Source organism: Eptatretus burgeri, chromosome 15 (assembly GCF_056783735.1).
Source record: "Eptatretus burgeri isolate ZD-2024b chromosome 15, Ebu_testis_v1, whole genome shotgun sequence".
In the NCBI taxonomy this organism is placed as follows: domain Eukaryota; kingdom Metazoa; phylum Chordata; class Myxini; order Myxiniformes; family Myxinidae; genus Eptatretus; species Eptatretus burgeri.
The window spans coordinates 26,640,272-26,656,263 of NC_140975.1; the positions used below are offsets into that span (position 1 = coordinate 26,640,272).

The following is a 15,992-nucleotide window of genomic DNA, read 5'->3' on the forward strand; positions in this document are numbered from 1 at the left end:
GGGATTAAGGGGCAGAAGTGGGGGGTTCAGGTTGAAATTTTCTCCATAATTGTGAAGGTAGTAAAATACTTCCCACGAGACCCGATTAACAAACAGCTGATATCATTTTGATCAGGTCTCAGTGAGGAAATATTGAAAGAGATCGAGCACCTTGAAATGGTTCGACCTTTGTTCCTCGGCAAAGTCTCCATTGGGTGTTTGCCAGGATCGTACCCGGTTGATCGGACCCGACCCGACCAGGTGCCTTCAATGATTAACCAATGGGGCGAGGCCGGGCCCATGGAGTGGCACGGACAGGTGTCCTGAAGGAAGGTGCGCGGCCATGGTGCGAACGGATGTCTTGGTCGCGATAGCCGTGACCTTGGTGGAAATAATGGCGGAAAACAAAACAAACTATCTCCTGAGCGTGGTTCTTATGGACGACCACAAGTGCAACATGCCCTGGACCAGCAATTTGTTGCAGCCTTTCATCGACCTGGGGATTGAACACGCGAACCGGAGACTGCGTGCCGCCGGTGAGGGACGACGACGCACTTCACCTTTTAACATCAACCGACATGTTCATTTGGCCATTGTGTGTGTTTGTGTGTTGTGTGTGTGTGTGTGTGTGTGTGTGTGTGTGTGTTGGTGTGTTGGTGTGTTGTGTGTGTTTGTGTGTGTTTGTGTGTGTTTGTGTGTGTTTGTGTGTGTGTGTTGTGTGTTTTCGTTTTCCCCCATGACTTTTCGAAGTATAATGCACGTAATTGTATTTGTTACGTAAAATTGTATTCTATTTCGTCTTGATAGTGACAGGACACCGTGGGAACAACTCGACAAACGGTTGACGGTGTAGTGTTGCCGTGTACTTACTGACCAGACAGTTCAGGTGTGCAGCGATCGAGGGAAGGTTTATAATTTAGAGAAAAGAATAATGTGAATATTGAGAGGACAACAATCAATGTATTTAAAAGAGGAGCAATGTATATATTTATTTATTTTCTGCAAGAGCGAGGCTCATAAAGGACTGAAGGTTGAATTGACGGTGGGGATTTAGGGCAACAATTGGGCACAACTAGCAATGGAATAAATGAAGAGTAAAAGGAGAGGGGCAGAGAGAAAGAGAGTGGAGTAGATACTGAAACCAGCAAGTAAGAGGGATGGTTGAGGAGGGGGTTAATAAAGATCATGGGCCAGGATGGGGAATGACATGAGGTGGTGATGTTCTGCTTTCTTGAAGGACGGGAAAGTGGGAAAGAACGGCATTTGAAGGCAGTGCCAAAGCCGACAAAAGCGTTGAGGAGTGCAGTCATCCTGAATTTAAGGAGTTACTGGAAGAACATGTACACCAGGGAGGAGTTGGGGAGGGTCAGAGGACTGATAGAGCAGTGGGAACAATAAGACACGAGTGGGTAATATATATATATATATATATATATATATATATATATATATATATATATATATATATTTGGGTTCATTTGACCATCCATGCAGAGTCACAGGGTGAGACGGTGACATTTTCAATGAATGAAGGACATGTTCCATTTATCATGTGTGTTCTGGACCTGGGCCCTGTTCTTTTTATGGTTTTCATCAATGATCCGGAAAATCCTCTCTGTCTTTGTTGATGACTCCACCCTCTGCCGTACCATCTGCCATCCCTCAGATCGGCAATCAGCAGCTTCTTCACTCTCTGCAGATCTGGGTAAAATCACAAACTGGTCCAACACGTAGAACATGTCTTTCAATCCTAAAAATCTCACACTCTCACAATGTTTCTCTGAAATGACTGTTTGGAACCCCCCCTCCCCCCCCCACATCCACTTTCTCAACAATCCTCTGGAAGAAATCCTTTCCATCAAGCTTCTGGGTCTTACTATCTGCCATGACCTTTCCTGGGAAAGCCGCATTTCCAAACTAGCCTCCAAAGCCAGTCGCCAACTGGGAATCCTCCGTCATGCAAAGTCCTTCCTCGGCACACCTGAGCTCCTGCCCACATACAAAGCTTTCATCCGAAGCCTGATGGAGTACTGCTCTCCCCTTTGGGCTGGTGATCCTGCCTCTCACCTTTCTCGGCTTCACGCTGTGGAATCCAAGGCATTTTGGATCATTGGCATCTCCCGCAGTGAGGCTGAGTCTTTGTATTGGGCCTCTCACTCAATCACCGTAGGCTGGTCGGTGGTCTTTCTGTCTTCTACCGTCTTCTCTCCGGTCTCATCCCCCTGCTCTCTCTGCAATTTGTCCCCACCACATTTCTGCAGGACACTCAAGGTCTGCCAACAACCCCCTTCTGGTAAAACTACCAAAATCACGAATCACTGCTCACCTTCACTCTTTCATTCCTCTTTTTTTCCCACCTTTGGCATAAACTCCCTCACTTTGTTCAATCCCATTCTTCCTCCCAGACCTTCAAAACAGCTGTTCACCCCAACTTCTTATCATCCCCCATTCAAATCCTCGATCTTTTCTACCCCAGTTAATCCACCCCAAGCCCACCTCCTTCAAATTCCCTGCTTTCCTTCCTGAAAGTCCCTGTAATGTCCATATTGTCTACCCCATGTTTCCCACCCCATCCCTCTTCCAAAGATCTAATGTCCCTGTTCCCCACTGCTTTGTTCTTCCCACTCCCTCCCCTCTTGTCTCACACCCCCCTTGATGTGCGTTGTGTGTTAGCGCTCATACGAGCCTCGACAAGGTATACAAAAAAAAAATCAGACAACCATCTAATAAATTCCAGATTGGCACAGAGCGAAGCAGCTGCTGTCTGCCCATCAGTGGGATGGAGGTACTGTTTGACACAATAATGTCGAGTTGGCTGTCTAAAGGGAGAGTGCTCCGATGGTCTAGAAAGTCATTTAAGTCAATGAGGAACAAGATTGGGCCCAAGCCAGCTTTCGGAACTCCAATCTCCATTGATAGCAGCATGTTGGCTGCGTGAATGGAGGAAATCAGAAAACCAGGAATGCAGGTGGCCTTGTATGCCACAGGCCGAGAGTTTAACAAGCAAAGCAAGATGCTAGTCTGTGTCGAATGCCCCTCATATGTCCACGGAGATGGTCCTGACTTCTTGATTGAGATTTAGGGCATTCAGCCATTGCTGGGAGAGGTGTAGGAGCATGTTTAGAGTTACGTAACTTTGAGGAAATCCAAACTGATGGTCGCAGATCGGACTGTTTGAAAACTGAAAAGCCTTTACATTAGCAGCAATGATGGATTCCATGACTTAACTTGTAATTGGAAGTCAGCTTCTTGGTCTGTCTTTGATAAGATCTGTTGTTTTCACCCTTATTGTGGATGGGAGTGATGTTTGCTGACTTCCACACTGAGGAGAGGTGGCCAAAGGAGGAGGACAGACTAAATGGGGTAGACACAGCCAGAGGTATTCCAGAGGGGTTAGTGTGGGCAATGGACAATAAGCAGAGTTCTTTATATACACGGCAACGCCATCCCCGAAGCGGGTGAGGGGCTTGTCGGAGCGGAAAAGACAGAGGAGTAGGAAACCTCTCAGGTGAGAAAGATTTGTGTTAAACGTACAATGTCCAGGGCTGCAACAGCAACCTGAATGGAGAGTTTGGGAATATTAGAACAGAGACTATGATTATTGGTGGAATTTTTTTTTCTTGTTCTGTTGTTCTCGGTTTTTTTTTTTGGTTTTTTTTTCCCCCTTCTTTTCTCCTTGTATGTCATGCCTCCACCTCCTTCTCCCCTACGCACGCACGCACACGCACACGCACACGCACACGACCCTTTGGTAGTTTGTGAAACTGCTGTCTTTTGTCTTTCAGCTCCTCCCTGAATGTAGAATGTAGAACCATTGTATGAAATAAATTGCAATTTGTCAAAATCACAGAACTTCCCAATGCATACAATACATTAGACAGGTCTCTGTCATAATCGGAAACATGTCCTGAATAACTTGTGTCCATGAAAAAAATAGGACATTCCATTTACCCACAATGCGGTCTGCGCCTTTGGACAATGGATAAAGGAAAGGATGGTGGAGCTCACCTGTCTAAAGATTCAGGGGCAGAGAGGTCTTTTTTTGTAAAGTCTGTTGAGGTATGCAGGCTCTTTTGTGGTACAAAAGTTGTGCAGAGCATGTTGAACAGTTGATGTGAAACACTTTCAAGGTTTCGTAACATACACCGTGCAGGTCAAAGGTCCGAGTAATGATCAGTTTTTTTGTTGTTGATATTTTTAACCTCTGAGCTTCTTTGCTTTATTCGCCTTGACTTACCCCCTCATAGACACCACAGTCCCTCCGAGGGGCAGTCAACCCTCCATGCCATTGTTACATACAGGTGGCATTTTGATCGCATATCTGCTCTTTGTATGTTGGTTTGTGTACAAATCGCAACCTCCCTGTCGGGACTGAGAGGACTGTGACCATAACCTTTCTTAATTAATTCTCTTCCTGGTTTATATCTTCCACTAGCAGCAGGTACTTGCGAAAATTCTACGTAATGTAAAATGTGATTTCAATTTTTAGCTTTGTGCTTCTTAAATATGTTGCTTGATTAAATCAACACCCCCAACTCAAAGTCCTCAAACCCCTCCCCTCCCAACCCAAGTCCTCAACCCCCACACCCCACCCCAAACCATCCATCAGTTGGTACCATACTCTGTACAGAGTGTTGGTGCTGCCCAAGCAGTCTCCTGGTCTATTGGGCACAATCCTGGACGGGTCGCCACTCCGACGCAGGATACTCAAATGGCTCGATCATCCCAGCAAGCTGGTACTCATTTTGCTGACAGGCTGAGTAAACTCCACCTGATATTAATTCGATAGCAAAGCAGGATTTGAACTCGGGACCCTTGGATCCCGAGCTTGCAACCCAAACCATTATGCTAACACAAAGCATGGAGTGGTAATCCGGCTTTACACCTCAAATCCAGGGCCTCAATCCATTCCACACTCCAAGTCTTTCAACTTCTTTCCCAGCCCAAAGTCTCAACTCTCTATCAACTCTCTGTCCCCTCCTCCCCTCCTCCTTTCTTCCTGTTCTTCAAAGCAAGAGAGCATTCTTACATCATTACATATTATTTCTTCATTACCTCATTCAAATAGTGGAGTATTTAACTCTCCTTCCCATGCCATCACCAACTTCACCTACTCCTACCTCCTCGTAACCTGCTTTCCAACCTTCCCAAATTCTCCTTTCACACCATTCACAATCTTGGGAGCAGCAAGGTGTGTCTCGCGAGAAGAATTATCCAAACTACCTTCCAGTCCCAATTCACAATCTCATGACATATGTCCACTCTCTCAAGTGATTCTTCCATGGAATTTCCATTCTCAAGTGATTGTGAGTAGCCTAGTTATGTGAATATAATACTTTAGAATTAGATTATGGTGATTCCATGGTAATTCTGCTTATGCATGATTAGATAACTCCAATCCAATAATTTATCAGCAAAATATAAGTCCACTTTTTCTTTTTTGGTAAAAGCTGGAAAACATAGAATGTTTCCTCAAAGTTGTTGTACTTGCAGGTTTGAAAGAGAGGATCAACTCATCGTACCACAGTTTCACACCAGTCAATAAGTCATGCAGTCGGCAATCGCATTGTCAAGACACGGACTGTTTGGCCAGGGGGTTGGTCAATAAACTACAGGTGAGGGCCCACATTACTGATGGCTAATCGCGAATGTTGAGTGAATTATCCGTGGTTGGCAATACTAAGGTCTTTTCCAATGGGATTCAAGTGTATAGAGTTCCAGAACCATCACCTCCATTTGTGCTCGCTGCTCCTCTCTGAGCTTGTTTTTTTTTTTTAATTCCTCAAGAGCAAATGTTTGACCTGTTGGTGGTGTCCAAATAATCTGCACAGTAAAAGATGCTTTCTCATCTTTGTGAGCCTCATTTATGGAGTTTCTCAAAACATTTCTCTCTCTTTTCCAGGAAGGTCTTTTCCAGTACAGCTTTTGGTATCTGAAAAGAAAATTTTTGAATGGGAACACTAGAGTCTTGTTGTGATTCCTGGTCATTGTAGTCCGATATATGTTGCTCAGGCCTAAGTCACATTTGGCTCGGCGGCCGTGGGGTCTACAAAATCTACGGCCACTAGCGATTATAGGGCGGCCGCAGTATTTCCACGGTCACACAATGTAGCAGCCACATATGTTTTTTTTTTTTTCGGGGAGCCGCACGGTGTATTTATAAATTGTGGAGACCGAAAACGTGGGGGTGCCGTACGGTCTTTGATTTGATATCGCACGGTGACCATAGGGCGTTCCTGCGGTGGCCATATAATTTTCAAGGCAGACGCAAGGTGCCCGCAGGGGGACCACAGGGGGGCCCTAAGGCGAACGTGTGGCCAAATGGACGGTTGCGAGTTTTTTTTAATTTTTATTTAAACCAGTTCTTTTGTTTTGGCTTGTCGAATTGCTACGGCGAACATAGAAATGAAAAAAGTTATAATTCCACGGTGACCCCTACAGCGTGTAAAATATAGCCAAACGGCGTCGGGCCACCCTGAGGCCACCGCAGAAACTCTGCGGCCGCTGCACGTTTCTGTCAATTCAGAGGGCGTACGGCCGTCGTATCCTCGCCGTAGAGCAAATGTGACTTAGGCCTCAACAACCCAGACAAAAATCGCATTCTTTCCTGTAGTAATTCTCTCCAGACTACTGTAGTAGGATCTGTTGCCAACTATAGTATATGAGAGTACTACTCTCATATACTATAGTTCTACAGTATGAGAGTACTACTCTCATATACTATAGTTCTACCTGTAGCATTTTTGCCTGGGACACCTTGATGTCAACTGTTTGAAGTTACTTTATAAAAATGCAAGTTCAAATTTCAAGAACTTTTTACAGTGAATGGGTAGCACATGTGCAAGAAATTGAAAGGGACTCAAGACCCTCGGTTGTAATTTTGTGTCGAGGTGCTTCAGCATGACAAACGTGTTCCAACGCCGGAGGTTCCTGTATCTTCCACAGCTGACCCCACGTGGATTGATAATTGACCAAAGAAGAGTTTACATTGTCATTTGTGATTAAACTGACTGTGTCAAACAATCTAGATTGAGGTCAATGGAGATGAGACGAGACGTGAACTACAACGACACTCGGGAGAGTCTGTACCTCTGCGAGGCTGAACAGTGTACGTTTTGTATCCCACTGATAGGCCGGAATGGGATCCAGACCTGAACCAAAATCGAATCGACTTGTTCTTGTTACCGAACCAATTCATCCACCAAGTTTTGCCAAACCCGTCTATAACTTTTTGAAATGTCATACAAAATATCATCTTTGGCTCTCTCTGTCTCAATGGTGAAGAATAACTTTTACATTCTCGTATCCAGATCTGGATTTTTACCAAAATCAAATCGATTCATCCTTGTCACGCACACAACCTGTCCACCAAGTTTCGTCTGAATCGATCAATAACTTTTTGTGATATCCTGCTCATAGACAGACAGGAGTGAAAACATAACCTCTGTCCACCTTCGATGGTTGAGGTAATAAGACCGTTTTGGGAGTTGGAGATAACCCAGGAAGCAGCTACGTTGAAGCTCACAATGGGTTTCTATTGACTCACTCTGTGAGCAACGGCATCTGACCTCCTCTAAGACTGTCTCGAGATCATCTAATACCCAGTTCTTGTTTTAATACTTTCGGCATAAAAAATCTAAACTCCAAGGGAATTGGGGTGCGGCGGGGGCATAAATGGATGGGGCATCATCATCAAGATGGATTGTATGAAGGGAACACTGTGCAGCATAGCACATCTGTCTTGTGAAAATCCATTTAACGAATATGGATTGCTTCTCAAAGAGACTACATATGTTTTCTTTAGGCTTGAAGGCAAGGCAAGTTTGATGAAAAGAGTTGGGGTGGGCAGGGGAGATTATGGAAGGAAGAAAAGCAAGACAGGCGAAAAGAGGAGAGAGAAGAGGTTGGGGGGGTGGGCAAAGCAAGTCTCGGAGAAACGAGGCCAAAGCAAGTCTTGCGGATGGGGGAGGAGGTGAGCAATTCAGGGGGAAGGATAGCAAAGCAAGTCTGGTGGATGGGGGAGGAGGTAAGCAAGTCTGGTGGATGGGGGAGGACGTGAGCAATTCAGGGGGAAAGGATAGCAAAGCAAGTCTGGCGGATGGGGGAGGAGGTGAGCAATTCAGGGGAAGGATAGCAAAGCAAGTCTGGTGGATGGGGGAGGAGGTAAGCAAGTCTGGTGGATGGGGGAGGATGTGAGCAATTCAGGGGAAAGGATAGCAAAGCAAGTCTTGCGGATGGGGGAGGAGGTGAGAAATTCAGGGGGAAGGATAGCAAAGCAAGTCTGGTGGATGGGGGAGGAGGTAAGCAAGTCTGGTGGATGGGGGAGGAGGTGAGCAATTCAAGGGGAAGGATAGCAAAGCAAGTCTGGCGGATGGGGGAGGAGGTAAGCAAGTCTGGTGGATGGGGGAGGACGTGAGCAATTCAGTGGGAAAGGATAGCAAAGCAAGTCTGGTCAAAAGAGGGGGGAATGGGGACAAAGCAAAAGTAAGTTTGGAGAAAAGAGCGCAGCAAAGCAAGTCTGGTAAAAATCAATTTGGGGGCAGGCGGATAGGGATATTTGTCAGAATTAGAAATCACTGCTTGTTTGCAATAATTTGTGCACATCCATCCGAAACATCCCAAAGTCTCATTCATTCATGATAATTATCTATATCGTTGATTGAAACTCGAATTGGAAATCATTAAGGTCACAGCTAATTGTAATCTTGTATCTTAATTTTGTCTGAGAAATGATGAGTCTGGTTATATCTTTTTAAAGTGATCTTGGTGACACCAGAGTTGAAACGAGATTTATTAGAACAGTTTTGCGGGATGCACCACAATGCGGCATGTACTCTGAAATAACCTTGTACATCCACCATCTTATGCCTCCGAATATCCAAAATAAATTTCTCACCTTTAAAAAGGCCGGCTTTCAGGATTGTGCTGGCTGGACCTTGAGTTCAACTGGAGGTTTTTTTTTGTTGGGGGACGGGGGGGGAGTGGAGTACCGGCGAACTCACCTACTCATCATATAAGGTGCACCATGGGATATTTAACATCTAGCAGATGGGACACCCGGCTTAACCTCCATCAAAGATAAGGCTCACTTTGTGATGGAGTGCCCTGCCTGCGATGCAGAAATCGGACAGCTTATAGTCTGATCGGGAATGAAACCAAGGCTAAACAGTAAAAAGGTAAGTCGTGCCCCCTCTGCCTCATCCCGTCAAGATCGGTTATTTCCCAATCCTACCAACGGCTTGTGCGTTATTTGTGGAACTCGACCCTTCCTTCCATCATGACAATAATTGGTGTTAAATACAATGTGGAGCAACACAGGCGAAATGTGACTTTTTAAAATGTTTTTCAGCATAACCGTTGTTTGTTGTGATGTAACTTTGTTGTGATAACTTTATACATTGTAATGTATTTTTTCAGAAAAATTCTACACTCGGATGCACTATACTCGGACCCTCTTGCCAGTATGCCTCCTACGGCCTTGTCAGGTAACTCACCTGTGATCCTTTGCTCCTTCTTGGAAAGCACTGGCTCTGATTCTGAACACAAATCAAATTGAATTGGCTTCATGATTTGTTGCTATAAGTAAATTCTTTGCTGATATTCTTGCGGGAAATCTACATATTACATACGCAAAATGGTATAATTAACCATTCTCTCATCTCCCAGGAAGGTCCCCCATTTTCCTTTTCTTTCCCCAATCTCTCCAACTTCCCTGCAATCCCTTCTCTTGCATCCATTCCTCTTCCCCTGCCTTTTATTTTAATTATTTTCACAATTTGTATTTCTACTCCCCCCGGGCATTCAGCCCGTTGGAGAGGCCAATAACCCGGCTGTCGAACACCTTACCGCAGGGATTCCAGATCCTTATGATTGCATAAAATGAAGTTGATATCACGTGATGGCATTCATTCCAATGAAGTCGAGGAAGATTCTCCAAACTTGGATAGTGAGACTTTTTTTTGAACATTTTTTTTTTTTTAAATCACCATCATTTGATGACATCATTATCGAATGCTCTCACGGAGTGTCAGCAGGGAGTGTAACTGAATAAAATAAGAGATGCTCATGAAGTTTAAAAGTGAACAATGAGTTTGCTTTTATTTAACATTCACGGTGGAATTGGTAGACGAGGCCTTATGTATATACATCACTGTCACTTTTAGCATTGTTTGTCTATTTGCTTGAGACCAAGTTTTACTCGACCATGAGCGTTGAGAGCATTTCACAAAAGTGTGATTCTGCTGCAAGTTCAGGTCAGGTCAGGTATGGGAGCATGTGCCAGAACAGCGCGTCGCTGCGTCCACTTTCCGCCGGTACTCCAGGGGCCTCCGTCTGGCCATCCCCCAGGCAGATGCCAGGCCCATCCCCATCTCCTTGAGATGATGGTCAACCTGCTGTAACCATGAGGCACGTGGTCGGCCCACTGGCCTCCTCCACTCATGAGACTCCCTCGCTGAGAGAATCTGGTGAGCAGGATCAGCGTCAGGAAAACGAGCCACATGTCCATACAGCCGCAGCTGACGCTCACGGACTATGCAGGTAACAAATCTCATCCGAGTCTCTCTCAGCAACCGCTCGTTGGACACAAAATCCGACCAGCGATAGCCAAGGATTCTCCGAAGAGACCTGGTACCAAAGGAATTAAGTCTCCGTCTCAGATCCTTGGTCAAAGTCCAAGTCTCGCACCCATAGAGCAAGACTGGAAGTACCAAGGACCTGAAGACTCGGACTTTCGTCCTCCCGCACAGGTACCGGCAGCGCCACACCCCATGATCCAGTGAATCCATGACTCGCCAGGCGCGGCCCAGACGTCTATTGACCTCCGGCTCACAACCTGCGGAGACATGAATATCACTGCCAAGGTAAGTGAATCTATCCACGACCTCAACATCCTCACCACAAACAGACACAGACAGGACAGCAGCATCCAAGATGTCACCGAAAGCCTGGATCTTTGTTTTGACCCAAGAAATCCGTAATCCCAACGGCTCCGACTCCTCATTCAGTACCTCGAGGGCCCCCAAGAGGATGTCTAAAGTCTCCGCAAAGATGACTGCATCATCTGCAAAATCAAGGTCCGAGATCTTGACATTGCCAAACGATGCACCGCAACTTGATCTCTCCGACATCCTCCCAAAAATCCAGTCCATACAAGTGCTGAAAAGTGTGGGGGCAAGTACACATCCCTGACGAACTCCAGTAACAACTGGAAATAAGTCAGAGGCGGTACCACCACACTTCACAGCACTCTCAGTACCAGAGTAGAGTTCAGACATCAGATCGATCAGTTTCGGTGGCACCCCACGAAGACCAAGAATCCTCCAGAGGACATCCCGATTCACTGAATCGAACGCTTTACAGAGATCAGCATAGGCTGCAAGCAGCCCCTGCCGAAACTCTCGTCTGCGTTCGGTGAGTACACGAAGTGCAAGGATACGGTCAATCGTTGACCTCTTTGGTGTAAAGCCTGACTGCTCTGGACGCTGGTGCTCAAGCAGATGGTGGTGAACCCTATCAAGAATTATCCGAGCAAAGACCTTGCCCGGCACTGAGAGCAGCGTCACCCCTCGGTAGTTGTTGCAGTCTTGGCGATCACCCTTCCCTTTCCAGAGAGGGACAACAAGGCCCCTCTTCCAGTCAGTTGGGATGATGCCTGTGTTCCAGGCAGAGCACAAAACTGCATGCAACGACGCGAGTGCAGCATTTCCACCAGCCTTGAGAAGTTCGGCATGGATGCCACAGATCCCTGGAGCTTTGCCCCGTTTCAACTGGTTCACCGCAGCCCGTGTTTCCACAAGCGATGGTGGACCACAGTTGATCGAGGGTCAGCAACAGGGATTGTAACACCCTTGACGTCCAACTCGACAGCTGGGGGATCAGCCTGGTACAACCGCTCGAAGTAACCGGCCCAGCGGGCCTTTCACTTCAGACTCCTCTGTCAAGAGCCTACCACTCTCTGCTCGAACTGCAGTGCTCCGAGGGATGGGCTTGGATGAACGTAATGTGCGGAATTCCCTGTAAGCGGGACGAGAATCACCTGTCCACAGGTGATGCTCTACCCCTCACAGATTCCTCGCACATAGGCCTCCTTGTCCACCCTCAGTGCACATACAGTTTTACGCCTCAGCTCCCTGAACAGCTCGGCTCTGCCATTCAGCCTGGCCCTGCGACTCTGGTCAATGGTATCCAGTGTCCCTTGAGAGACAAAATTCTTCTTTGCCCTGCGGTGAACTCCAAGGCATCCACCGGCAACATCAAGGACGGTGGTCTTGAAGGTGTTCCACAACTCTTCAGGACCCCCCAAAGCACCCAGACCCCCCAAGTGTCCACTCAGCCTGTTCGCAAACTCCTCAGCTTCTCTCTCATCCCTGAGCTTGGCAACATCCAGCCTAGGCTGGGATGGTACCATTCTCCAGGATTTAAGGTGCAGCTTTAGAGTTGCTACAACAAGCCTGTGGTCAGTATTGAGGAACTGAGCACTCCGGTAGACCCTGCAGTTCTGGATCATCCTCCAGCGACCGTCAATGAGGACATGGTCAATCTCCTTTGCCACACCGCCAGCGTTGGAATACCAAGTCCAGCGATGAGCTTGCGGGCGCTGAAACCATGAACCAGCCACCCTAAGTCCATGACTTCTTGCAAAGTCAAGGAACTTAGTGCTATTCTGGTTCATAGTTCCTGACCCATGGGGACCAACACACACCTCATAACCATCCCTATCAGTTCCAGTCAATGCATTGAAATCCCCCAAGACTAGAAGTGTATCTCGTCTGGGGCACTGATCAACCACAGACTCGAGTGTGGCGTAGAATGCGTCCTTCACGGTAAGATCACTCGCCTCAGTCGGAGCATAAACAGAGACCAGGGAAATGACACCTAAGGAGTGACGAATCCTTAATCTCATAATACGCTCGTTGACCGGTGTTACCTCAATTATCATTGGGGTCAGCTTATTGGACACAGCTACAGCAACTCCTTGGGTATGGTAACCATCAGAGTGACCAGACCAATAGTAGGTGTAACCACCCACCATTATCTCGCCGCAATCCGGTCTCCGAACCTCAGAGAGAGCTGCAATCCCGATGTCCAAACGCTTGAGCTCAGATGATAACAGAGACAGGTGATCATCCTCTCTTAGGGATAGGACATTCCAGGCACCCACCCGAAGGGACCGCCTCAGGTTAACCCAAAGAAGGAGACCGCCGTCTGGTGGACGACACCTCAGCACCACTCCGACACACTCTCCCGCAATCTGACCCAGGGATGTTACCCCGTGGTTTCCCTCCTATCAAAGATTGGGGGGTCCCGAAGGCTTTGCCCCAATCCCGTCATCTGGTGAGCTGCCCTGCGAAGGGAAGCTGCACAGGAGGTACTCCCACGGAGTGGGTTTTCAGATTTTTTTGCGTTTTTGCGTTTTGCGGAATGAAGCGTTTTACGGTGGCTGGAGTGCAAATCCTGCCACCAACCTCCTAATAAGAAGTAACCCAACTGCAGGAGGACGTCCGCAGACACAGTTGGGCACTAGATATGGATGGCCGTTGGCTCACAAGGAGCTCCTCCGCCCTTTGACAGGTTTTGTTTTTAATCCTGCTGGGTGTCCATATCCAAACACCCTCCTCACCAGAAAACCTGGTGGGGGAGACGGTTTAGTCGCCGACAACCCGACCATGGAACAGGTTAGTACAGGTTTACATGGTACCTGTAGCAGGTCACAGATCGAACCTGACCTGACGAAGTTGCGAGTTGCTGCAAGTTGCGAGGCGGTTATGCGCAAATTGTGTATTTTAAAAAGCTTTGGCTGTGATCACGTTCGTACAGAAGGAATCGATGCTCCCTGATATGCCTGGTTGTCTGACACCCACAGGGCATACAAGTATATAAATCGCACAATCATTTCAGCGGGGAGCTATGGCCTGTCCACCAGCTATATGCCTTCGTTCGTGAGAACAGCCATCAATGCGATGAAGGTTTCCGATTTGCTTTCGGTGTTCTGGCAATTGCAGAACAATCACAAACCTGCCTGGTCAACGGCCTACCTGATCTCTGGAAACATGTTCAACAGTGACATCTGCTTTTGGTGGGTGCACGATGGTTCAGGTGACTGTTTTACCGGTTTTGATTGATCTCTTCTCTAGTTGGTAAAGTGATCGCTGGCTACCCCTATGCTATTGTAAGTTTCCAATTTTGTTGGTTGGGAGTTGTGAGGTCAGGGGGGGGAGTGGTAGGTGGGGTTATCCATTACATATTGAATGTAAATGTGTTTTTTTTTTATGCATTCTTCTTGTGGATGGCAGCTTGGCTGCTGGGTAGCTATCATTTTGTTGGTGTGTGACTATGCCGCTGATGCTGTGCCCCTGTACCAGCACACTGATACTCATTTCACTGACCTCGGAATGATGACAGGCTGAGTCAACCCCAGCTCATGTTAATTCAGTGGTAAAGAGGACTCAAACTAAGGACCTGAAGATCCCAAGCCAGCCACTCTAACCACGAAGCTAATTGCAGGCTTTTTCAGCATCAGTCATGTCAGAAATCGAACCCAGACTACACAGCTCACAGTCATGTGCTATCTTAGAACCATCGCATCAGAATCATGATGAGGACACTAAACAGAAATTAAAACACTGGGAAGTAAGACGGTGAAGTGGAAAAGCAAGTCAAAGTGGAGAGAGAAGGTCAAGGGGGGGGGGGGAAATGAGTGTAAAAATATATTCACATGATTATGCCAAACAAGAGGGGAACTGTGGGCAAGGGGGGGGGGGTGTTGGAAAACTGAGATGAGCCTCTGAACTCCGATGTTGAAGAATGATGAGAGGCCACAAAATCCCAAGAGTTATGGCACACAGTGAGGAAGGAATAAATAAAAGGATTTTGCATCTGCAGACAAATTGGCTTTTAATGGCAAAAAAACAAATGTGCTTTTTCTCTCGTCTTTCAAGAATACCATCTACCATCACATTGTGTTCTCAAGTACATGCACACGTGCCGAACACACATGCACCACACATACACGTACACGCACCCCACGCAAATGCACCTCGATTCTCGCTGCCACCCCCACCCCTACCATTCATTTTTTTATTTTTCCCTCCAACAACTATGCCTTTGCATTGTATTCATGAATATTTGTCAATCTGCATGTTCCCCTCTCAATATTTGTTGGGATTTTGATAGAGATCATTCTGTGTGAGTAAGTTGTCTAACCCTTGTTGAGTAAAGACAATGGACTAAACATAAATATGGATGGAGGATTAGGGATGAATTTGAGCCAATGGCTGAGTTATTCACACCAAGATAATTCTGGTTCTGGGTTTGGAGCGTTGGCAGGGCTCTCTGCTGTCGATCTCAAAGTTAAGTTTCCGGTCGTTATCTGTCCCGTTTTAACTGTTTATTTTCTTACCTGCATGTTACTGTATGTTCCTAGTTGGGGTTTGTTTCAAAAATCGTGCTTTTTTTGTTTTTATCGACCTTGTTTTACCGAGTGCTTGAGGCCTACCCATCATTCCCCTTGGTGTATGATTGTGTTTATTTGTATTTTCTCCTCATTACCTTCAATTTATATCTTCCCCACTTTCCCAACGTCCCCCATCCCTTCCAGCTAAACACTCACAATTGTTATGCTATATTTAGCTAAGTTGCCCCACCAGTCGGGCAACTTAGCATAACAATTGTGCATTTTGTGAGGAAAGCACCAAATTTGGCACACTAGTAGCCTAACATATTATGAACAGATTTGGATATTGGGCCATCTCAAATTCAGCCGATGATGGCTGTGCAGCCATTTTCCACTGCCATCAAAAATTTGAGATTGCCCAATATCCAAATCTGTTCATAATATGTTAAGCTACTAGTGTGCCAAATTTGGTGCTTTCCTCACAAAATGCACAATTGCTATGCTATATTTAGCTAAGTTGCCCCACTAAAATGACCTGGGGCTAAAAGGAATTGCCTCATGACTTCAATCTCTTCGCAGAATTCATTTTAGGCACTTATTGAACGTTAAAGAATATCAT

At 46.5% G+C, this 15,992-nt stretch overlaps 1 protein-coding gene across 5 annotated transcripts in view; it reads left to right on the forward strand.

Moving 5' to 3' along the window:
• The first annotated feature begins 264 nt into the window (after window positions 1-264).
• LOC147011788 (guanylyl cyclase C-like) overlaps window positions 265-15,992 on the forward strand; it is a 381,297-nt gene continuing 365,569 nt past the window's right edge. For all 5 annotated transcript variants that reach the window (XR_015051559.1, XR_015051560.1, XM_085856338.1 and 2 more), the window contains exons 1-4: window positions 265-515; window positions 5,473-5,594; window positions 9,397-9,464; window positions 13,844-14,056. Coding sequence is in view for 3 of the 5 variants with exons in the window: in XM_085856338.1 (XP_085712464.1) it covers window positions 323-515; window positions 5,473-5,594; window positions 9,397-9,464; window positions 13,844-14,056 (596 nt within the window). In the remaining 2 variants the exon portion in view is untranslated. The remainder of the gene's footprint in view (window positions 516-5,472; window positions 5,595-9,396; window positions 9,465-13,843; window positions 14,057-15,992) is intronic.